The sequence below is a fragment of the Lepisosteus oculatus genome, chromosome 11, assembly GCF_040954835.1.
Source record: "Lepisosteus oculatus isolate fLepOcu1 chromosome 11, fLepOcu1.hap2, whole genome shotgun sequence".
Taxonomy (NCBI): Eukaryota; Metazoa; Chordata; class Actinopteri; order Semionotiformes; family Lepisosteidae; genus Lepisosteus; species Lepisosteus oculatus.
The window spans coordinates 491,523-513,366 of NC_090706.1; the positions used below are offsets into that span (position 1 = coordinate 491,523).

The 21,844-nt window shown below is 58.8% G+C and overlaps 1 protein-coding gene across 22 annotated transcripts in view; it reads left to right on the plus strand.

Moving 5' to 3' along the window:
* Positions 1–21,844, plus strand: part of macf1a (microtubule actin crosslinking factor 1a) — a 130,040-nt gene that overhangs the window by 42,499 nt on the left and 65,697 nt on the right. For 14 of the 22 annotated variants that reach the window (XM_069195334.1, XM_069195321.1, XM_069195322.1 and 11 more), the window contains 30 exons: positions 5,857–6,023; positions 6,132–6,244; positions 6,427–6,533; positions 6,732–6,851; positions 6,944–7,039; positions 7,218–7,345; positions 7,614–7,707; positions 7,818–7,972; positions 8,342–8,630; positions 8,719–8,847; positions 9,223–9,300; positions 9,421–9,582; positions 9,938–10,042; positions 10,427–10,522; positions 10,841–10,966; positions 11,390–11,542; positions 13,090–13,244; positions 13,730–13,856; positions 14,183–14,366; positions 14,463–14,635; positions 14,720–14,898; positions 15,178–15,316; positions 15,621–15,814; positions 16,060–16,222; positions 16,467–16,550; positions 16,848–16,955; positions 17,187–17,285; positions 17,528–17,665; positions 17,942–18,033; positions 18,124–18,259. In XM_069195334.1, the coding sequence (XP_069051435.1) occupies positions 5,857–6,023; positions 6,132–6,244; positions 6,427–6,533; positions 6,732–6,851; positions 6,944–7,039; positions 7,218–7,345; positions 7,614–7,707; positions 7,818–7,972; positions 8,342–8,630; positions 8,719–8,847; positions 9,223–9,300; positions 9,421–9,582; positions 9,938–10,042; positions 10,427–10,522; positions 10,841–10,966; positions 11,390–11,542; positions 13,090–13,244; positions 13,730–13,856; positions 14,183–14,366; positions 14,463–14,635; positions 14,720–14,898; positions 15,178–15,316; positions 15,621–15,814; positions 16,060–16,222; positions 16,467–16,550; positions 16,848–16,955; positions 17,187–17,285; positions 17,528–17,665; positions 17,942–18,033; positions 18,124–18,259 (4,089 nt within the window). Of the gene's footprint in view, positions 1–493; positions 3,489–5,856; positions 6,024–6,131; positions 6,245–6,426; positions 6,534–6,731; positions 6,852–6,943; positions 7,040–7,217; positions 7,346–7,613; positions 7,708–7,817; positions 7,973–8,341; positions 8,631–8,718; positions 8,848–9,222; positions 9,301–9,420; positions 9,583–9,937; positions 10,043–10,426; positions 10,523–10,840; positions 10,967–11,389; positions 11,543–13,089; positions 13,245–13,729; positions 13,857–14,182; positions 14,367–14,462; positions 14,636–14,719; positions 14,899–15,177; positions 15,317–15,620; positions 15,815–16,059; positions 16,223–16,466; positions 16,551–16,847; positions 16,956–17,186; positions 17,286–17,527; positions 17,666–17,941; positions 18,034–18,123; positions 18,260–21,844 lie in introns of those variants that run through there. The other 8 variants (XM_069195314.1, XM_069195319.1, XM_069195316.1 and 5 more) reach the window with 2 other exon arrangements.

The following is a 21,844-nucleotide window of genomic DNA, read 5'->3' on the forward strand; positions in this document are numbered from 1 at the left end:
CCGCGTGTGGGTGTGCGCGGGGGTCTGGCGCCGCGTGTGCGTGGGGGTCAAATGCAGCTGAAATGCTGCAAACCTGCTGCCTGTGTACGACTGCGCGGCAGATTAATGGAGCTGAACACGCGCACACACGCTGGGCCGGCGCGATAATGGGGGCTTGGGCTTTGTTTGGGAATCCCTGCCTCTGCCTCTTTAAGATAGCCTCCTTCTCTTCTCTCCTCTCTCTCTTAGCATCCCTTCATCTCTTCTCTCCTTCCCTCCCTCTCCCTGAACTCACTGTCCATTAATCCCCCCTCCCCCCGGTGCCTTTTGAGAGAGAGAGAGACCGAGGCAGCGAGAGAGTAAAACGCAGCTTTTTTCATCAGAAGCTGACAGCCAGCCAATCGCGTCTCGGAGCGCTTCTGGGTCACGCGCGTGTGGCTGGGGAGGGCTGGAGAGCGACGCGGGGGGGCGGGGGGAGGAGGAGAGAGAAAGAGAGAGAGAGACGCAGCCGTGCTGTCAGAGCCGTCTCCAGAACTGCAGCCAGCTGGAGACGGAGCTCTGATTTCCCAGCCCTGCGCTGTCTGCACCGCTCCGCTACCTGACTGCCGGCGGCGTGGGCCAGACCCGCCGCTCCAGGGATCGCACGGGCGCGGCAGAGGACCGGGCGGCCGCCGCGGGAATGCACCAGGGGCCTGGGATTACCAGCGCCCGATTTTTCCAGCGACTGCTGCAGCCGGCGCAGACGGGAGTCTGGATGAGCTGGCGGCCGGGTCTGGAGAAAGCCAGCGGCAGCGAGCAGGCGGCTGTCCTGGGGTGACTCTGCTCTGGAGAAGAACATCTGCAGCAGCAGCCGCCGGAGCAGCACGGATTACAGACGCCGGCCTGCAGAGGGGAGGGAGCTGCCGCTGAGCTGGGCAGGGCAGGGAACCCCGGCACTCAGCTGCGTGGGTGAACGGGATCAATTTTGGGAAGGGGAGATTCCAGAATTCCCAGGGAGCCCGAGGTTTGTTTAGCCCGGCGCTAATTGACACTCCAACCACTGTTGAACAGCCTGGGGGGCGTCGAGTCTCCACGGTCGTGCTCATAGCAACAGTGTGACACAACGCCGCAATGAGTGAGGGGTGCACCTGCACCGGGGCTCTGTCCAGACCAGGAGAGCCAGCGTTGAGCAGCGTCGCTCATACAGCTCGCTAGGAGGGAGCCTGATCGGACAACCAGCAGGCGATCTGCGGGGGCCAGGGGGGCCGACAGCAGCAGCGCTGACAGCCGGCCGCCGAGGAAGACAAGGAGAATGTGGAGTATTGATCAGAGCGAGCCCTGGCGCCTGTAACTGACTCTCGGAGAGCGAGGAGGGAGTTGGGGACAGAGGGATTGCGCATTTCAGGCCGGCAGAGCCCTGGGCTGCAGAGCTCGTGTGGCTTCAGCTTCACAGGATCAAGCAGAGTCGACACAACATTTGCAAAGAGCTGGAATTTCTCTTGGAAGTTTCGTCTGTGCCGCCTACTTCAGGTTAATACAGGCCGTCTGCTCCTCTCAGGAACCTGCTGGCTCAACAGGGAGCTGTCCTGGATCATGCGCCGTGTGGGGGGATTCTCTGAGCTGGGATCCTGTCTGGGTCTGTGAAGAGCTGGGAGTGAGGGGGCTGAAGCCAGCGGGAATCCCGGCTGGAGCGGGAGGGGATCCGCACGGCCGCGGCACGCTGACTGCGGACAGAGCGAGTGGGCGATCTCCCGCTCTCTGGCTGTGGCCAGGCTGTGCAGCGGGGCTCCTGCACATCGCAGGCCGCAGGGAGCTGCAGAAGATCAGTGTCACCCCAAACTACAGACTTCATCGTTTCTCTTCTTCCTGTCTGCCCCCTGTCCTTCTCTCTGAGCCCACCTGTCTGCCCCCTGTCCTTCTCTCTTGCCCCACCTGTCTGCCCTCTCTCCCTCTCTCTTGCCCCACCTGTCTGCCCCCTGTCCTTCTCTCTGAGCCCACCTGTCTGCCCTCTCTCCCTCTCTCTTGCCCCACCTGTCTGCCCTCTCTCCCTCTCTCTTGCCCCACCTGTCTGCCCTCTCTCCCTCTCTCTTGCCCCACCTGTCTGCCCCCTGTCCTTCTCTCTTGCCCCACCTGTCTGCCCTCTCTCCCTCTCTCTTGCCCCACCTGTCTGCCCCCTGTCCTTCTCTCTGAGCCCACCTGTCTGCCCCCTGTCCTTCTCTCTTGCCCCACCTGTCTGCCCTCTCTCCCTCTCTCTTCCAATGGGCAGCTCTCTAGGCTGCGTGAAACAGCAGAGGGAGGTGGGGGCCGGAGTTGCCCACCCACTGTCCCCAAAAAAGAGGCTCCGGTTCAAACGCAAGCGCAGAGCCAGGAAATCCCAGCAGAGGGAGCAGGACGAGGGGGGGGCGGGGGCTGTTGAAGATGAGGAGGAGAGGAAGCGAGCCGAACGTGAGAGAGGACTGGTGGCCAAGAGTACAGAGGACAGAAACAAGCGCACCAAACCTGAAGACACGGAGGACAGCGAGACCGTGACGGAGACCGAGAGCTCATTAGCCAAGAAACGGAAACAGCACTTTGAACCCTCGTCTGTGGGGGCTGAGCACCCCCTGGAAGAGGGGGCGCACGAGAGAGAGCCGGAGGAAGCACCAGAGGAGAGGGTGCTGGTTCTGTCGCCTGAGCCGAGCCCAGCCTGGAGGGCAGTCTTCTATGAGCCCCCGAGTGGCAGCACCATCGCTGAGAGCAGAGGCATGGGCAACAGCGAGGGCAGCAGCAGCCCTGGCGGCGGGAAGGTGTACCGCGTGCGGGAGAGAGTGCAGGGGGTGGTGGAGAGGCCCTGGCTGGTCCAGTCCGAGCACGAGGACTTGGGAGATGAGGATGATGACGATTACGAGGATGAAGAGGATGACTCGGTTTCGTCTGATACTGAAAGCAGGAGCGTGGTCCGAATTCGTGAGGTTGCGGGAAGGCTGTGTGTGGTCAGGACTGTGTACCCCAGTTTCGGAGTCTCATTTTGGGCTGCAGGGGCAACAGACTCGGTGGAGGTGATTCACCACACCCCTGTGCTGTCCAGAGAGGCCGGCGACATCCAGAGAGTGCAGTTGTGCGAGGAGGGAGCAGGGAGCCCCAAAATTAGCAGCAAAGAAGGACGGGAGACCCCAGGATCTGAGCTGGGCCAGAGAAAGCTGGGAGATAGAGTCGGCCAAGCTGACTTTTCGTGGTTGCCCCTGAAACCCAGTCTTGGGGACCCTATGGTGGTTTGGGAAGGGGCGGCAGGCCCTGTAGCAGAAGACCTCAGCCCGACACCAGATGCTTCCGCATCAGCTTTGGGGTATCCCTTTGCCTCACTTCCCCACTCTTCTGGGTATGCCAGCGACCTGCCCCTGACTTCTCCAGAACTGGGCACCCTTCAGACAGACTGGGGGCTCACCAGTAGCTCCTCCGAAATCTTAGACTCCTCAGTTCTGGGGAGCCCCCTGTCGCCCCTGGGAGACACCCCTGGAGAGAGCGTGGACCCCAGCCATCAGCCCACACAGGTCAGGATCGACACAAACGCAGAGCTCCAGTCCTGTGCCGCTGACCCCCGTCTATGTGACCGGTATGGGCACGGCACCCCGCCAGCCTGTGCAGGACAGGGCGTGTGTCCAGTGTCCAGCAGAGCAGTATCTGCCACAGCTCTGTACTGCCTTGAAGCCTTCAGAATAAATAGAGTTTATTTCAGCAGAGACTAAACATCTACACTTAAAACTTGTGTAAATGTTGAATGTATTTAAATGCAGTTTTCAGATGCATTTCAAATACGTTTTTGCAGTATGATAAGTTTATATATTTGCAAGAGTGTGTACACCAGTGCGTGTGTGTGCAGTTGTATCCTTGTGCACAACAGTCTGCGTGTGTGTGCAGCAGTGTGCCTTTGTGTGTGGCTTCAGTGCAGTCTGTCAGTGTCGTGCTGTTTCCTGTGTGTCTCCCAGGGGCTGCAGGGACGTTCCTCCTCCCATTCCTTTCCTGCCCTCCTCCATATCTCTGTCAGCTCTCTTCCTCCCGAATCCCCTATCACTGCCACCCTTCCTCCCTCCGTTTCTGTAAGGCTCCAAGCGTGATACACACAGAATGACAGGAACAGACAGTTTTACAGTCTGAAGCTGAGGCTCTGAACGACGGATGCCGTGTTGTTCAGGCTCAGGGTGGTGGTGAGTGTGTGTCTGTTAATGATTGTGTGCTCGTGTGTTGTGAACACAGCCGCACTGCTGTCCCAGAAGCCCGCAGGGCGGTACAGCCGCGAACACGAGAGCGGGGACAGTCCCAGCAGAACCACGGGCCCAAGTGAAGGGCCCTTTCTAGGGGGTGTCAGAGTGCAGCCCTGCCCCCAGGTTACCCCTCTCATCCCTGGATACTGGGGGGAGGGGCTGTTTCCAGGGATTTAATTGCCCTGTTATAGAACAAGCTGTTAAGTAGCTAATAACAGAGTTTAACCCCTGGGGGCTGTGCCCAGCGAGCGCCGGCTCCGGCCGATACAGACGCCTCTTCGGTAGAGACGCTTTCGTGCACGGCGGACCTGAAGCTTGAGACCGAACGGATCGGCATCGCTGTCCCGTCAGCCCTGGGCTGGAAGTGTCTGGGCTCCTCTGAGCACCTGCCGGACGCGCCTGTGGGTATCAGCCCCTCCGGGCTGCTGCGCCAGAGAGCTGGGAACTTCCAGACTGCACACACATGGTGCAGCGGTCAGTGCCCAGAGGAGATGTGCTGGGAGTGGTGGAGGTAGTGCATGGTTTCCAGCTGTGGCTGATGGGAAAGAAAAGTAGGGTAAGAGGTCAGATTAGAGTTGTGTGCGTGCAGTAGTGTGTGTATGTTTGTGTGCTGTACTGTGTATCAGTGTGTATCTGAGTGTGTGTGTGAGGTACTGTGTATCAGTGTGTATCTGAGTGTGTGTGTGAGGTACTGTGTATCAGTGTGTTATCTGAGTGTGTGTGTGCGGTACTGTGTATCAGTGTGTGTGTGCTGTGGTGTGTGTGCGGTACTGTGTATCAGTGTGTGTGTGCTGTCGCGTGTGTGCGGTACTGTGTATCAGTGTGTGTGTGCTGTGGCGTGTGTGCGGTACTGTGTATCAGTGTGTGTGTGTGCTGTCGCGTGTGTGCGGTACTGTGTACCAGTGTGTGGCAGTGGGGACAGGCATGTGCTCCTCGGGGCTGTGTCTGCAGGCAGGCCTGGAGCTCCCAGTGCTCTCCTCTCCTCTCCTCTCCAGTCCCCGTTCCTTCCCACAGCCGAGAAGTGCAGACGGGGGGAGGGGCAGCGTGAGGGAGACGGGAGGCACGGCAGAGGAATACTGATGACGGGAGCCCAGCTCTGCCGGCGCTGCTCGCCGCAGAGAGGGGTGGGGGCAGAGCCAGACTGAGGGGAGGAGGGAGGCAGGGCCGGAGAGGCAGTGGTGAGGCAGCTCCGGTAACCGGGAGAGAGTGGCACTGAAACTGCCTGACGAGGTCACTAATTAGATCACCCAGGGAAACTCGGGGAATGAAAGTGGAACGGCTTCAGACGGACACTAAAGGGCAGGTGGGAAAACCCCCCCCATTCCCCTGGAAAGTCCCAGCCCGTTCCTCGCGTGAGACTCTGGGGCGGGGTGCCCTGTCCTGGGGGGTTGAAAGGCTTGTGAACATGTCGGTCGCAGTCGTGGGGTACCCAGACTCCGAGGGGTACCCCTCACGCTGGGGCTCCTCTGGCTGCTCACAGACATGGCCGTGTTGGACCTGCGGTCTCCCAGCAGGACCTCTACACAGATTAGTGATTGATTGATCGATTGGTTGACGGATGGCTTGGTTGACCACAAGCTCTGCCGATGGTCACCTGGCAGGCGTGTCCACTCTCTGAGCCTTCTGGCTAACCGCCCCCTTCCCCTCCCTGGCTCAGATCTCGGAGGTGTACGTGAGTGGGGAGTCAAGCGACCTCACGGCGAAGGAGCGGCTGTTGCTATGGACACAGAAAGTGACGGAGGGCTATCCTGGCCTGCGATGTACCAACTTCACCTCCAGCTGGAGCGATGGCCGCATGTTCAACGCCATTTTGCACCGATACAGGTCTGACTCCTGACCCTTGACCTCTGACCTCCTGCGCTATGACTCTCCAGCTCACTTCTGACCCCCCAGACCCCTGAACCCTAACACTGTGTGTCCTCTGGGTTCCAGGCCAGATCTGATCGACATGGATGCGGTGGCAAGGCAGAGTAACCGAGAGAACCTGGAGCAGGCCTTCGAGATCGCCGAGTCGCTGGGCGTCACGCGCCTCCTGGACTCCGAAGGTGAGGATGGCTTCTGTCTGCCTCTGTCGTCTCTCTCTGCCATCGCTCTTTCTCTTACTCTCTCGCTCTTCCCAAGCTCCACCTCTCCTTTCCTCCCCTCCTGTCTCTCCCCCTCTCTTGATCTCGGTCTACCCCGCGGGGCAGTTCCAGCCTGCGGTAACCCCCCTCCCTTTCTGCTCCAGACGTGGATGTTCCTTCTCCTGATGAGAAGTCCGTCATCACCTACGTGTCCTCTATCTACGATGCCTTCCCGAAGGTTCCCGAGAGTGGAGAGGGCATTGGCGCACATGTGAGTCCATACGCCGCCGGGAACCTCATTAACCAATTAACTGGCGCGCTGGAAAATTGGTTCATTGAGCTTTAAGTCCTAGGATGTCTTGTTTGTGTCAGTAAGTTTCTCCCCTGCTGCCTCCCTGTGTTAGTAGAGCCGAAGCTGGCAGTGTTACACAGACTGCTAAAAGGGTTCTGTCTCCCTCTGCGTCTGCAGGAGGTGGACCAGCGCTGGTCGGAGTACCAGACCCGATTCTCCGGCCTGCTGCAGTGGGCCCGGCAGCACACGGCCCGCATGGCCGACAAGAGCTTCCCGCAGAACCCTGTGGAGCTCAAGGTGAGAGAGGGAGGCGTGGGGAGGAGGAAGGAGGCAGAGCTGCGTGTGCGATTGCGTGCGCTGCTCTGTTACCGTCTCTCTCTCGCCCCCAGGCACTGTACAACGAGTACGTTCACTTCAAAGAGACGGAGATCCCAGTGAGAGAGATTGAAAAGGGCAAAGTAGAGCACTTATACAAGATGCTGGAGGTGAGAGCCGCGTGTCGGTGACCTACTCGTGCTCAGAGCCTGGTGCAGTGAAGAGGGCTCACTGGTACGCGTGCCGGGCCGGCCTGTCCTCCGGGCAGCTCTCCGCAGGGGCCGCTCGGAGCTGTGGCTCACCCCTCTGCCCTGGGAGTCACACCCCCTGTCTGTGTTGTTGCCCCAGGTATGGATGGAGTTTGGGCGGATAAAGCTGCCCCAGGGGCTGCACCCCAACGAGCTGGAGGAGCAGTGGGGCAAACTGATCCTGGAGATGCTGGAGAGGGAGAAAGCACTGAGGCCAGCAGTGGAGAGGTGGGGCAGACTGTGTGGGGCAAGTAATGGGGAGGGGTGGATTTGCAGGGGCAGTTTGCATGGTGGGAAGGTTGCAGGGGCAGTTTGCATGGTGGGAAGGTTGCAGGGGCAGTTTGCATGGTGGGAAGGTTGCAGGGGCAGTTTGCATGGTGGCTGCTGACAGGGGCAGGTATCTCGGTGGAGGGTAACGGCAGTCGAAAGCGGGGGTTGTTGTGGGGAAGCTGCAGTGAGCCGGGGCGCGTGTGCAGTGAGCTGTCTTTTCTCTCAGGCTGGAGCGCCTGCTGCACGTGGCCAACAGGGTCCAGAACACAGCGCTGGACTGCGAGGAGAAGCTCACCCTGGCCAAGAACACCCTGCAGGCCGTGAGTCCAGCTGCCTTCTGTCCGTCTAACCCTGGTGCTGTATTCACTCCTGTCTTTCTCCCGGTCCGTGTGGTCTGCGAGTGCGCTCACCTCTCCCCCTCCCCCGTCAGGACATGGCCCAGCTGGAGCAGGGCCAGCCAGTCTGCTGCGAGAGGGAGGTGGGCTCCTACCTGCAGGACTGCGAGGGGCTGGTCCGGCAGCTGCAGCTGGACACCCAGCTACTGCGGGACGAGAAGTACTACCAGGTGGAGCAGCTGGCCTTCAGGTGAGAGCCATGGGGGGAGGAGGGGAGGGGGGAGTGGGAGAGGGACAGAGAGAGGAGGACAGAAAGATGATTGACGATCAGACGTGTCATTCCTGCTCATGCACACTGCTGACATGGACAAGATCTTTCCATCGATCTCCAGCAGTGTGGTGTGTTGTGGTTCTCGTGCGGGGTGGCCTGGCTCCAGCGGTGTGGTGTGTTGTGGTTCTCGTGCGGGGTGGCCTGGCTCCAGCAGTGTGGTGTGTTGTGGTTCTTGTGCGGGGTGGCCTGGCTCCAGCGGTGTGGTGTGTTGTGGTTCTCGTGCGGGGTGGCCTGGCTCCAGCGGTGTGGTGTGTTGCACACTTCGTTCACGGTTGTGTTCTTGTGCAGGGTGGCCTGTCTCCAGGAGGAGCTGGTCGCAGTGCGGCTACAGTGTTCCAGCGTCTACAGGAAGGGCCACTTTGCCCCCGGGGGGCTGTCTGGAGATCAGGGGGGGCTGAGCAGGGCGGGGCTCTCTCTGCCCTTAGGAGCCCAGACCCTGCTGGCAGCTGGCGGCGCGGCGGTAGCTCGACTCAGGCGGCCTCTGTCCCGCGCGGAGCTGGTGTCGCTGTCGTCCTCCGAGGACGAGGGGAGCCTGAGGTTCATCTACGAGCTGCTGGGCTGGGTGGAGGAAATGCAGGTATGTGGACAGAAGGGGGTGGTGGGAAAGAGGGACACTGACCTGTGACCTGCCCCCGTGGGTTGATCTGTCCGTCTGTGGACCGCAGGTGTCTCTCGAGCGGGCAGAGTGGGGTGCGGACCTGCCCGGGGTGGAGCAGCAGCTGGAGTCTCACCGATCTGTCCACAGCATTGTAGAGGAGCTCCAGCAAAGCCTGAGAGAGGCCAGGCTGTACGAGGTGAGAGTGACCAGGAGCTCTGCGCTGTCCTGCCTTTATTGACCACATTGGCCACTGTGTTGTCCAGCCTGTATATACTGTACACACACTGACCATTTTAATGTCCTGCCTTTATTAACCACACTGACCACTGTGTTGTCCAGCCTGTATATACTGCTCTGTCTACCTGTAAATAATGTACATGTACTGACCACTGCACTGTCCTGCCTTTACCCTCAGTGCTGTCTATATACCGTATACACATTGACCATTGCAATGTCCTGCTTTCATATACACTCGCTGGCCCCTGGGCTGTGCTCACTGCTTGTATACTGCTGGTAGGAAATATTGTCAGATATTGTTATCGGACAAATCTGTTTCTTCTGCCTCCTGCAGTCAAAGATCTCTCCGAACTTCCGGAGCAGTTACACAGAGACCCTGGCCAAACTGGAGCATCAGTACTGCAAACTGCTGGTGAGTTCACTTTCACACAGTCTCTGTCTGCCTGCCTGTCTGTGTGTCAGAGCTGCTGTCTGGCTGTGCCAGCAGGGTTCAGTACACTGCAGTGTTGAGACCCTGTGCTGTGGTGTGTAGGAGACATCATCATGGCGATTGCGGAGCCTGGACAGCCTGCATGGCTTTGTGTCTCACGCCACTATGGAGCTGATCTGGCTCAATGAGAGAGAGGAGGAGGAGCTCGCCTTCGACTGGAGCGAAGCCAACGCCAACGTTGGCGCCAAGAGGCAGCTCTATTCCGTGAGTCTTCACTGGAACATTGGACGACACGCAGAGACTTGAAAGACACATCGAGAGACAGAGACAGACTGAAAGACACTGGGACACACTAGGACACATCGAGAGACACTGAGACAGACTGAAAGACACTGGGACACACTAGGACACATTGAGAGACACTGAAAGACAGTGGGACAGACCGAAGGACACTGGGACACTCTGAGACACTGAGAGACCCTGGGACACTCAGACAAACTGAGGACGTACTGAGTCACAGATACTCGCAGGTCTCTGCTATAGTGAAACCATTACAAACCCAGCTGAAATGTTATTTTTGATGTTTCTAATTGGCTTGCTTGGTTTGTCCCCTCTCCAGGAGATGAAAGCGGAGCTGGAAGAGAAACAGGAAGTGATGCATTCTCTGCAAGAAACTGCGGACAGTCTGTGTCAGGAGAACCATCCAGCCAAACAGACAGTGGAGGTGAGGGGCCGGGGCGCCACAGAATGCACAAAGAACGCTGTAGAACACCCTGGAAGAGACGACAGGACATAAGGACCAGTGTGCTCTGGAGCACTACTTACTCAGAGCACATCTGAGCACGCTCTGGAGACTGGAGCAGTGCCACAGAGGCTAGCCAAGAGACTGCACACCCCAGTCAGCTGAGCTTCGGGAGGCAGGTCCGTCTCCCTGGGTTGAGTCTGGACCAGCCAGCCTTGTTTTTGGAGCCGAAACCCTGGTTTCTTTCAGGGGGGTTTCTCTGCACGAGACCCCCGGGTCAGTTGAGTACAGCCTAGCGGGGAGGCGGTGTGGGCCGAACAGGCGGATGCCTCCTCTCGCTGTGTCTGACCGCTCCTCTGCCCCCAGGCGTACAGCGCCGCGCTGCAGACCCAGTGGCAGTGGCTGAGGCAGCTGTGCCTGTGTGTGGAGCAGCACCTCCGGGACAACACCGCCTACTTCCAGGTATGGGCGGGGCACGAGGGTCTGTGGGCCGGTACCGTGGGGCACTGGGTAGGGCATATGAGGGTCTGTGGGCCGGTACCGTGGGGCACTGGGTAGGGCATATGAGGGTCTGTGGGCCGGTACCGTGGGGCACTGGGTAGGGCATATGAGGGTCTGTTGGCCGGTACTGTGGGGCACCGGGTGGGGCACTGGGTAGGGCATATGAGGGTCTGTGGGCCGGTACCGTGGGGCACTGGGTAGGGCATATGAGGGTCTGTGGGCCGGTACTGTGGGGCGCTGCCACCTGACACATAGCCCTCTCCTCTCTCTCTCTCTCAGTTCTTCAGCGATGCGCGGGACTGCGAGTCGTACCTGCGCGGGCTGCAGGACACTATAAAGCGCCAGTACACCTCTGACAGGAGCAGCCGCCTGGCCAAGCTGGAGGACCTGCTGCAGGACTCCATGGTACCCCCCCCGTCTGTCCGCTGCAATCTCACCCCCCTCCTGCTCCCCGCCTCGCGGGCTGGGCGGTGTGCCGTGAGAGATCTGCCCTGAGAGAGTCGGGGATGTCATCTCCTGTTGCATATTCCAGCGTTGCTCTCGGGGCTCCAGCTGCCGCAGTGCGATGCCCCCTGCTGGTGTGGAGGCAGACTGCAGGGCAGCGTGTGAGAGCGGAGGCGTGAGAAGTGCTGAGTCTGTTATTACCTTTCCATTGGCGCACACCGAGTCTCTCCCGGGGGGGGGGGGGGGGGGTTCAGACAGACGGCAGCAGATGGCTCTGACGTTGCTGTGCAAAGTAAAACGATGGATTGACTCGGCAAAGCCAGGCTGCTGGGTGGCACGGTACAGAGCAATCGCAGTGCAACGACGTTTCTCTCGCCCTGGCAGGAGGAGAAGGAGCAGCTGATTCAGTACCGCAGCTCTGTGGCCAGCCTGGTGGGGCGCGCCAAGTCCATTGTGCAGCTGAGACCCCGAAACGCAGACAACACTGTGGAGACCACCACCCCCATCCGGGCCATCTGTGATTACCGCCAAATAGAGGTACTCTACAGAATACCTTATAGAACAGTACAGTATCATAATACAGTACAACACAGTAGAAGTACAGCACAGGACAGTAACATAATACAGGACAGCACAGTGTCGAATAATACAGCACAGTGTAGCACAGTACAGTATCATAATACAGTACAGGATCACACTGTGTAGTACAATGATATCATATAGTCTGATACTGGGACACCAGGCCTGTACTGACCTGTAGCTCACAGCTCCTCCTCCAACACACTTTCATTCTACCAGTCCGGGACTGGCCCGTGAGTCTCACATCAGCGCCATCCTCGACCCGGTCCGGGACTGGCCCGTGTGTCTCGCATCAGCGCCATCCTCGACCCGGTCCGGGACTGGCCTGTGTGACTCACATCTGCTCCGATCTAAGCCAAGCAAACTGACCTTGTTGAGCCGCTCCTCACTGCCACATTTTTACGAGAAATAATCTCTCTCTTCCTCTCCCTCCATTCTTCTCTTCCACCTGCTCCCTGTCCTCTCTCCCCCTCTCTCCCCCCTCTCTCTGATTCCGCTGGGCTGGCAAGGCCTCTGCTCAGGTATTTCTGGAACTCTTTTGCTTTGTACCCAGGGCTGGGGGGGCACAGGCAGAGCGCAGGCCCAGACTGCTGGCTGCACTAGCCCATCGTACCCAGGGCTGGGGGGGCACAGGCAGAGCGCAGGCCCAGACTGCTGGCTGCACTAGCCCATCGTACCCAGGGCTGGGGGGGCACAGGCAGAGCGCAGGCCCAGACTGCTGGCTGCACTAGCCCATCGTACCCAGGGCTGGGGGGGCACGGGCAGAGCGCAGGCCCAGACTGCTGGCTGCACTAGCCCATCGTACCCAGGGCTGGGGGGGCACGGGCAGAGCGCAGGCCCAGACTGCTGGCTGCACTAGCCCACAACTTACTTTCCACACTGGAATGAAAGAGGCCCAGTCCAGCAGGTGTTCTCGGCCTCTATAAACTGTCATTTGTGAAGGATGGAGGAGCTGTGGCTGTCCTGTTCGCCACCTCGAGCCTAGACTGTGGCCCTACAGGACAGGCTGAGATGGGGACCCCCGAGTCCAGTGTTTTGCAGGTTACTCTGCGTCACCCCCTGTCCGGCCCCTGTGGTTTGGGGTGTGCTGCTTGTCGTGTTTATCCTCTGCCTGTTGGCTGGGGCAGCAGCGAGGAGGAAGGGGTGGTAGAATCAGAGTCACGAGTGACGCTGAAACGTTTCCCTGCCACAAGGACATGAAGGTCTCTGTTTAAACCATTTTGTGTCGTTTTCCAGCCCCGTGTTGTCTGCACTTGAGACAGTGCAGGAGAAAACTGCAGCTGCGAGTCCCCCTGTGAAAGTCACAGCAGCGGTGCAGCCTGTGGACTGTCAGCTGAACTGAGCTGTTGCAAAGAAGCCAAATGCATAAATCTCTTTCCATCTTTCTCTTGTTTTCACTCCCTCTCTCTCACCCTTTTCCAACATTCGCTATCACTTCATGCCTTCTTCTCTTTTTCCATGTCTCTCGCCTGCCCCTGTCCCACTCCTCTCCCTCCCTCTCTCAGATCACTATCGGCAAGAATGAGGAGTGTGTGCTGCAGGACAACTCCCAGCGCACCAAGTGGAAGGTGATCAGCCCCTCTGGGAACGAGGCCATGGTGCCCTCTGTCTGCTTCACTGTGCCTCCGCCCAACCCTGAGGCCCTCGACACCGCCAGCAGGTAGCCATGCCCCGAGGTCACGGCTCGGACACGCCCCCCTCCCCGAGGTCACGGCTCGGACACGCCCCCCTCCCCAAGGTCACGGCTCGGACACGCCCCCCCACCTTCCCCCGAGGTCACGGCTCGCACACGCCCCCCCACCTTCCCCCGAGGTCACGGCTCGCACACGCCCCCCCCCACCTTTTCCTGAGGTCACGGCTCGGGCACGCCCCCCTCCCCGAGGTCACGGCTCGGGCACGCCCCCCTCCCCGAGGTCACGGCTCGCACACGCCCCCCTCCCCGAGGTCACGGTTTGGGCACGCCCCCCTCCCCGCGAGGTCACGGCTCGGACACGCCCCCCTGAGGTCACCAAACATACTGAAATACTGACTCACTGAGCTGTGACTGAGGCAGATGGGGACACTAAGACACACCCCGACACTGACTGCCCCAATAAGAGGTGCACCCTGTCCTCATGTGGGCTCTGATGTCTGTGTGTTGTCCAGGATCGAGCAGCTCTACCAGAACGTCATGTCCCTGTGGCACCAGCTGCATGTCAACATGAAGACCGTTGTGTCCTGGAACTACCTGCTGAAGGACATCAGGACAGTGTCCTCCTGGACCCTGGACACGGTCAGCACTCCCTGCCCTGCAGCTCCTGGGCTTAGCTGAAAGTTCTTTCACTGTCTTAGGTGTACGGGCCTTCGTCAGGTCTGATCATTACCTGCGTCAGGTGTGGGTGCTGGTCTCCTCCTGGAGCAGCTCCCTGCTGTCGGCAGTGGGAGGTCCTGCTGGAGGTGTAAGGCTCTCCTCTTTTGAGGTAGAAGTGCCTTCTGCAGGTTTGGTCAGGTCCTGTCTGAGGTCTAGTCATTCTCAGGTGTGTTTCCTGAAGTCGGATAACCTGTCGGAGCCTGCTGGTGCGTCGTCCGGTCTGACCTGTCCTGTCCCGTGTTCTCCAGGTGCGCTCCCAGTCCCCAGCGGAGCGGCAGCAGGCTCTGGATCACCTGACCACTCACCTGGCCGACTTCCTGCAGGACAGCCGGGAGAGCACGCTGTTCACCGCCGCCGAGCACCGCCAGCTGGAGGAGGAGGTGGAGTCGAGCCGCGCCCACTGCCAGTCCCTGCTCGTCTCCATGGAGACAGGTGACCCACCGGGCCCGGCGGGACCACGGTGCTCTGCCTTCCTCTGTGCAGCGGTGCCTGACAGGCGGCTGTCTCCCTCTCCCGGTCTCTCCGCAGTGGAGAAGGACGAGCTGCTCTCCCGCTCCTACCTGTCGGAGCTGCAGAACATCAAGCTGCACCTGGAGGAGGCGGAGCAGAGACTGACCCGCCGGATACAGGCCCCGCCCCCCGGCGTTGCCGCGGAGCCCGAGGCCGGCCAGGAGAGTGTGGTGCGCATCGCTGAGCAGGAGGTCAGGCCTCTCTCGCTCGCTCTGCCACCTTCCTCCTCCCTCCCCCCGCCCCTCCTTCACACCCTCTTTCTCTCCGGCTCTTAGCGGCTGCAGCAGGAGCTGGTTGGGCTGCAGTCGGACCTGGGCCAGGTGTCCAGGAAGTGCGTCAGCTTCTTCGACGAGTCTCCTACCTCCGCCAGCGTCCCCGCCCTCCGCTCGGAGCTGAACCTGACTGTGGAGCGCATGGAGCGCGTGCAGTCCCTGTCCTCTGTCTACCTGCACAAGTAAGACCCGCAGCTCAGCTGGACAGGTAGAGAGGGCTGGGGCTGGGGTAACGGACCTGTGTGGGCAGGGGGGTGAGGGGGGTGCCCCTCCAGCCCATCCAGCTTCTCTCCTGCTCACCTCCTGTCCCTGCTGTCGCTCTGCACTGGTAAGAGCAGAAGCACACCTGAGCAGGTGTAGAGGAACAGCCTGGCGCGTCGAGTCTGCGTGCAGAGTCCGTGGGCTTCAGGTGCGGCCTGTGTATGTGGCCTGGTGTTCAGTGTGCTTTTCCTCGGCTGCAGGCTGAAGACCGTGGATGTGCTGTTGCGCAGTGCGCAGGCCGCAGAGAGCCTGGTGAAAAAGTATGAGAGCAGGCTGAGTGAGGAGGACATCGTCCCGGCTGACCCCACGGCCATACAGGCCCTGAGAGAGCAGCTGCAGGTCAGTTACTGATATGAAAGTATGACTCTTCTGCCCCTCCCCCCCCCCTACTCTCTCTCTTATGCCCCTTCCACTATCTCTCCTGCTCCTCCCACTCTCTTTCTGACCCCTCACACACTCACATTCAAACAGCTTTATTGGCATGCCTGTTGATTCACTGTGTTGCCAAAGCATATATATTCAAAACAACGTCTACATACGTTCACAATACAGATAGATCACAGGACCTTTACATACGATATACCACACATAGACCATCACTGAGAGGCAGGCTCGTTACTGAGGGACACCCCTCTCCCTACAGCGATGGACGTGCGAGGCCCGGCAGCAGCAGCCGGTGTTCCAGTCTCTGGAGGAGGAAGTCCGGAGAGCCCGGGAAGCAGGGGACCAGCTGGCCCGGCTGAACCAGGAGCGCAGCCCCGATGTGGACCGGTACCAGGAGAGGGCGGCCCAGCTCGCCGAGCGCTGGGTGGGAGTCCAGAGACAGATCGAGACCAGGTGAGTCGAGTGCAACCTTGGAACTCCCATGAAACCTCACAGCCTAAAGAAGCTGGATCTCTTGAGCCTTGACAGGAGAGACCGGGAGCACACCGGATACATGAGAGAGGTGCAGGAGGGGAGGAGACAGGCCTGGCGTTTCTGGGCAGTAAATGCTTCGAAGTGATTAGTGCAGGTTTAAGTGTGTGTGCTTGTCCGCGCCTGCTCTGAGAGAGTGTGTGTGTGTGCTCATGGCTCGGTTCCAGACAACTGGACCTGGAGGCGATCGGCTCTGTGCTGCAGCAGTACCGGGACGGGCACTCGGCGCTGATCCACTGGATCGAGGAGATGACGGAGAGACAGGAGAGGACGCAGCCTGGACAGAGGGAGGACAGCCGTGCACTGGCAGAGCAACTGAGCCAGCAGACGGTACGGAGCAAGAGAGAGGGAGGGAGGGAAAGAGAGAGAGGGGGGAGAAGGAGATAGAGGATGTGGAGAGAAGGAGGGATGAAGAGGGGGAGAGAGGGAGAAGGAGATAGAGAAGGCGGGAGAGAGGGAGCAAGAGGGGGAGGGAGAGGGAGAAGGAGATGGAGGGAGAGAGGGACAGGGGGAGATGTGACAGAAAGGGGTAATCGTGCCAGGTTACAGTGTGTAATTGTCCTCTGTTATTTAGGCCCTGGTTGCAGAGATAGAGCTGAACCAGACCAAACTGGACCAGTGCCAGACCCAGTCCAAACAGTACTGCGCTGCCGTCAAGGTACAGTATTGCCTGGCCCTGAGTGTGTTCGTCTGCGGGGGTCTCTCGGCCATACTGAGTGTGTTCTTCTGCGGGGGTCTCTCGGTCATACTGAGTGTGTTCGTCTGCGGGGGTCTCTCGGTCATACTGAGTGCTCTGTTCTCACTCCGCGTGTTCTTTCCGTTTCTGTCCGCCTTCCTTTGTTCCATTTCACTTTCTCACATTCCATCTGTCTCTCTCTCGGGATCTGTGTCTCTCCGGTTCTGTCCCGGTTCCAGTTGTCTCGCTGACCACTGGCCTCTCCTCCCTCTCTCTCAGGACTACGAGCTCCAGCTGATGACATACAGGGCTTTCGTGGAGTCAACACAGAAATCGCCGGTCAAGAGGAGGCGGATGCACTCTTCATCAGACACCATCACGCAGGAGGTAATGGTCGAGCTGGGCAGGGAGGAGCTGAGCGCAGGAGGCGCAGGAGGGAGGGGAAATGTACAGACGCTGAGGGCAGTGGTGGTAAAGTCCTGCCCACTCAGACCCCTCTGATTGGAACGATGATTGAGAGCACGCAGAGTGCAGCAACAGCCTTCCTGTTCACAGCCCTGAGCACGGGGGGAGAAGGAAAGAGCACAGGTGCTGAGGGATATGAGCGTGTCTTTTCAGTTCATGGACCTGCGGACACGCTACACGGCTCTGGTGACCCTGACGACGCAGCACGTGAAGTACATCAGTGACGCCCTGCGCAGACTGGAGGAGGAAGAGGTGCGCTGATATCACCCACCACAGGAGGGCGCTGTGGCTTCCTCGGTTTATCCAGCTGCCTTCTGCAGTTTCTCTCTCAGCTTACTGTCTCACACTTTTCTGTTTTCTGTTGTGAATCAGTGTCTCTTCTCTCTCTCCATTTTCCATCTCACACTTTCTGTCTCTACCCCCTCTCCCCGTGGGTCTCTACCCCCTCTCCCCGTGGGTCTCTAACCCCTCTCCCTGTCTCCGTGTCCCTGCAGAAGGAAGTGGAGGAGGAGAGACAGGCTCGGGTGGGACAGGTGTCGGATCTGCTGGGCTGGGTCAGGGGGCTCGCAGACAGAGACACTGTGAGGGAGGGTGACCTCCAGAACCTGGAGAGTTCCCTCGCCAAGCAGCAGGTAGGCTGGCCTGGGGGGTGGACTGGACGTGACTGAACTGGCCTGGGGGGTGGACTGGACATGACTGAACTGGCCTGGGGTGGACTGGACTGGACTATACTGGCCTGGGGTGGACTGGTTGTTAATGGACTGGGGTGGCCTGCGCAGCCTGGGTGAGGCTCTGATGGAGTGGAGTGGGCTTGAATGGGTTGGGTTGTGCTGCAGCCCTGGTTCCTGCTGAGTCAGAACCCCCGCCTGTCCCCCCGTCCCCGCGTGACCGCACGTCTCTCGTCTCAGGCGATCTCCGAGCAGCTGGCCGCCAAGAAGGAGGAGGTGTCGGAGGCCGTGAGGAGCACCGAGGTCTTCCTCCTCTCCAAACAGGCCAGCAGGTGAGTGGACCGCGGCGATTGGCTCGTCACTGACCCCCGCGCCCCACGGTCCCCGGCGGCCGGCTGACCTCCGCTCTGCTTGTGCCGCAGGCTCTCGGCGGAGGAGCGGGCGCGGGTCACGGCGCAGCTGGGCGACCTCCGCGACGCCTACAGCCAGCTGTGCGAGCGGTCGGGCCGGCGGCGGCGGCAGCTGGAGGAGCACCTGGCCCGCGAGCAGGAGCGCCAGGTAGGGGGCCGGGGGGCCGGGGGTGCGGGGGTGCGGCGCGCGCTGGCGTCCTGGCTTCTGCGATTCGTTCACTGATCCCGTGTGTCAGCCTGGGGCTTGTGTGTGCGCGTGTGAAAGAGGAGTGCGCGGGCGGTCACGTGTTTTGTCGCATGTTGCGTGTTTTCCATCATGTGTCACGTGTTCTCCAGTCCATCTCCAGAGCTCACCGTGTTTTGTTTATGGCATGGAGTGCCGTCCTACTCACCGCAAACGAGGAGAGTCTGTGTCATCGTTGTCATCATCCTCATCGTCATCAGTTTAACACTCTTGCAGGGGGTTGGCGCCCCTCTGTGGCTCGGTGTGGTACTGCAGCACTGTCTGGGTCACGGAGAAGTAGCTGTTGTGATCTTTCCAGTTACTACTGCTGCTGCAACTCCCAACATCTGGGCCCAGTAACAGAAATACACTGGCAGAACTATCCATTGTATCAAGCAGACATTACACACACACAGGTCCATCAGTGTGCCATTCACTCAGTGTGCATCAGTCAGTCACACCCTCACCCTGAAGTCGGGGTGCATGTCTGTGGAGGGCGCCTGGGTCCCCCGGTGCTCAGTGGCACGTCTGTGGTGTGGCTAGTCTCCGAGTGCAGAGGTGGAGAGCCTGTGGTCGGCATGTTGTACCAGGACTGCACGAGTGTGTGTCAGGGCGTCTGGTCACGGTGGATGAGCAGGAGAAAGAAACAGGCTGCTGTGTCACACTGTCAGGAACCAACCCTCAGCCTGTCCACACTCACCTGACTTGCTGTGAGCATGACGTGTCCCGGTTCACTTCCTGTGGACGAGAATCAGTGACGTGTTCAGTGTTAATAATCGTAATGACAATGTGTGTTTATTAACCAGCACTTTGCTTCAAAACCACTAACAGCAGCCGGCCGAGGAGCACAGGCACTGGTCTCGGAGCCTGGGTCCCAGAGTCAGACACAGGAGTAGAGACAGACAGATGGATGCAGCAGAAGCTCAGTATAAGAGTCGCTGTGTTTATTAGTGCCGCTAGTCTGTCAGACTCAGGGTGTCAGCGAGACAGGGTGTCATTATATCAGTCAGGGTGTCAGGGGGTCAGTCAGTAATTATATCAGTCAGGGGGTCAGTCAGGGGGTCTTTATATCAGTCAGGGTGTCAGGGGGTCAGTCAGTGATTATATCAGTCAGGGGGTCGGTCAGGGTGTCAGGGGGTCAGTCAGTAATTATATCAGTCAGGGGGTCAGTCAGGGGGTCTTTATATCAGTCAGGGTGTCAGGGGGTCAGTCAGTAATTATATCAGTCAGGGTGTCAGGGGGTCAGTCAGGGTGTCAGGGGGTCAGTCAGTAATTATATCAGTCAGGGGGTTGGTGGGTCAGTCAGGGTGTCAGGGGGGTCAGTCAGTAATTATATCAGTCAGGGTGTCAGGGGGTCAGTCAGGGTGTCAGGGGGTCAGTCAGTGATTATATCAGTCAGGGGGTCTGTGTGTCAGTCAGGGTGTCAGGGGGTCAGTCAGTAATTATATCAGTCAGGGTGTCAGGGGGTCAGTCAGGGTGTCAGGGGGTCAGTCAGTAATTATATCAGTCAGGGGGTTGGTGGGTCAGTCAGGGTGTCAGGGGGGTCAGTCAGTAATTATATCAGTCAGGGTGTCAGGGGGTCAGTCAGGGTGTCAGGGGGTCAGTCAGTGATTATATCAGTCAGGGGGTCTGTGTGTCAGTCAGGGTGTCAGGGGGTCAGTCAGTAATTATATCAGTCAGGGTGTCAGGGGGTCAGTCAGGGTGTCAGGGGGTCAGTCAGTGATTATATCAGTCAGGGGGTCGGTGGGTCAGTCAGTAATTATATCAGTCAGGGTGTCAGGGGGTCAGTCAGGGTGTCAGGGGGTCAGTCAGTAATTATATCAGTCAGGGTGTCAGGGGGTCAGTCAGGGTGTCAGGGGGTCAGTCAGTGATTATATCAGTCAGGGTGTCAGGGGGTCAGTCAGGGTGTCAGGGGGTCAGTCAGTAATTATATCAGTCAGGGGGTCTGTGTGTCAGTAGGTCTGTCAGGGTGTCAGCCAGTCAGGGTGCCAGTCTGAGTGTCAGTCAGTCAGGGCGTCAGTCAGTCAGTCTGTGTGGCATGCTGGATGCTAACCCCAAGCTTCTCACGCTCTGGCGCCGCTGTCCGCGGTGCCTGTGGCCTGTCAGTGTGTGCGCGTCTCAGGACAGCCTGCAGCGGTAAGTACTGCTCTCTCCATCTCCCACCACCTCCTCTCCCTGAACCCCTCGCGTCACGGCTTCTATACCTGACTGCTAGGGCTGCATGCTCGGCGCTTTCCAGACTTCCTCCAGGACACGAGCCCATTCGTATTCCCGATCACAGCCGCTCCGTCTGCATCTCCAAGGTCCGCAGCACCGGTCTCTCATCCAGGCCGATCACGATCGCAGGGGGGGCAGTCCTGTGATCGATCAGCCGCCGGTTTCTGTAGCGTTGCCGCCTTGTAGCCTGATCGTGTCAGCTCTCAGAGCCAGGCTGCTGTTGTAAATGGTGTTGCTGGAGCAGTAGGTGGCACTCTTTCTCCTGAGCAAGACATTTCCAAACCAGTGACTCCAGTATGGTGGCAGGGGACTCTGCTGTCTGATGAGCTGAGGATTTGAGCATTTGGTCTTCTAAAATCCCCACGGGCTTCCTATGTTGCTTCCTCGTTACCCTCCTCTCTGCCAGGAGGGTTGGGCAGTATTCTCCAGTGGGGAACCTGGGAATCCTGATATCAGTCCCAGGTGCTCTGAGGTTCTGAGGTTCTTGTGTCCTCTAGTGTCCTCTGGTCTTGATTTATTGTGGAGCCTGAAGTCAGGTTTCACTGCTGATTCCTGGCAGGATTTCAGAGGGAAGTGAATTCTGCTCACAGCAGGCACAGTTACAAACCACCTAACCCCCATGGCTGCTCATAGCTTATTGAGCCGAGAGTCTTATCCAGATGGTTCTTGACAGCTCCCGGGGAATCAGCCTCTGCAGCCTGTTCCATACCACAGCAACCCTTTGTGTAATGGAAGCTAAGTGGATGTCTGATTAAATTAACTTAAGTCAAGTGGAATTTAAGCTAGACCCACTAGCTCTTCCGCCCCTGGAGAGAGGGGTGTGGCTATCCTGGATCAGAATAGAGTTAATTTAGAGCTTCTGGCTGAGGATTCCCTTCCTGGGGTTCAGAGTTTCTGGGTTTACTTCTGATCGGGTGCTCCTTGGGGTGCTGCTTGATCTTGGGGGTGCAGACACACTTTTTATTAACTTTTTAACAGGGAGACAGATCAGGCTCCATTGAACATGCTCAGACTGTACAGACGCAATTGCACAGATATTTATATTTATATATATAGATTTTGTCTCAAACTGAAGTAGCAGTCAGGGAGACACTGGCCCTGTGGACCAGAAGCTTTTTCTGCAGCGGTATCAACACTGGAGTGGATTAGACTGCTGTGCATTTGGAGCCTTGTCTGTTCCTTGAACATGCTATTCATAATCAGGTCTTGCAGATCCATACTGGCCATATTTAAATGAGCACTCCCTAGCAGTGGGATTCACCACTTCCCGTACCATGCAGTGAGTGCACGCTT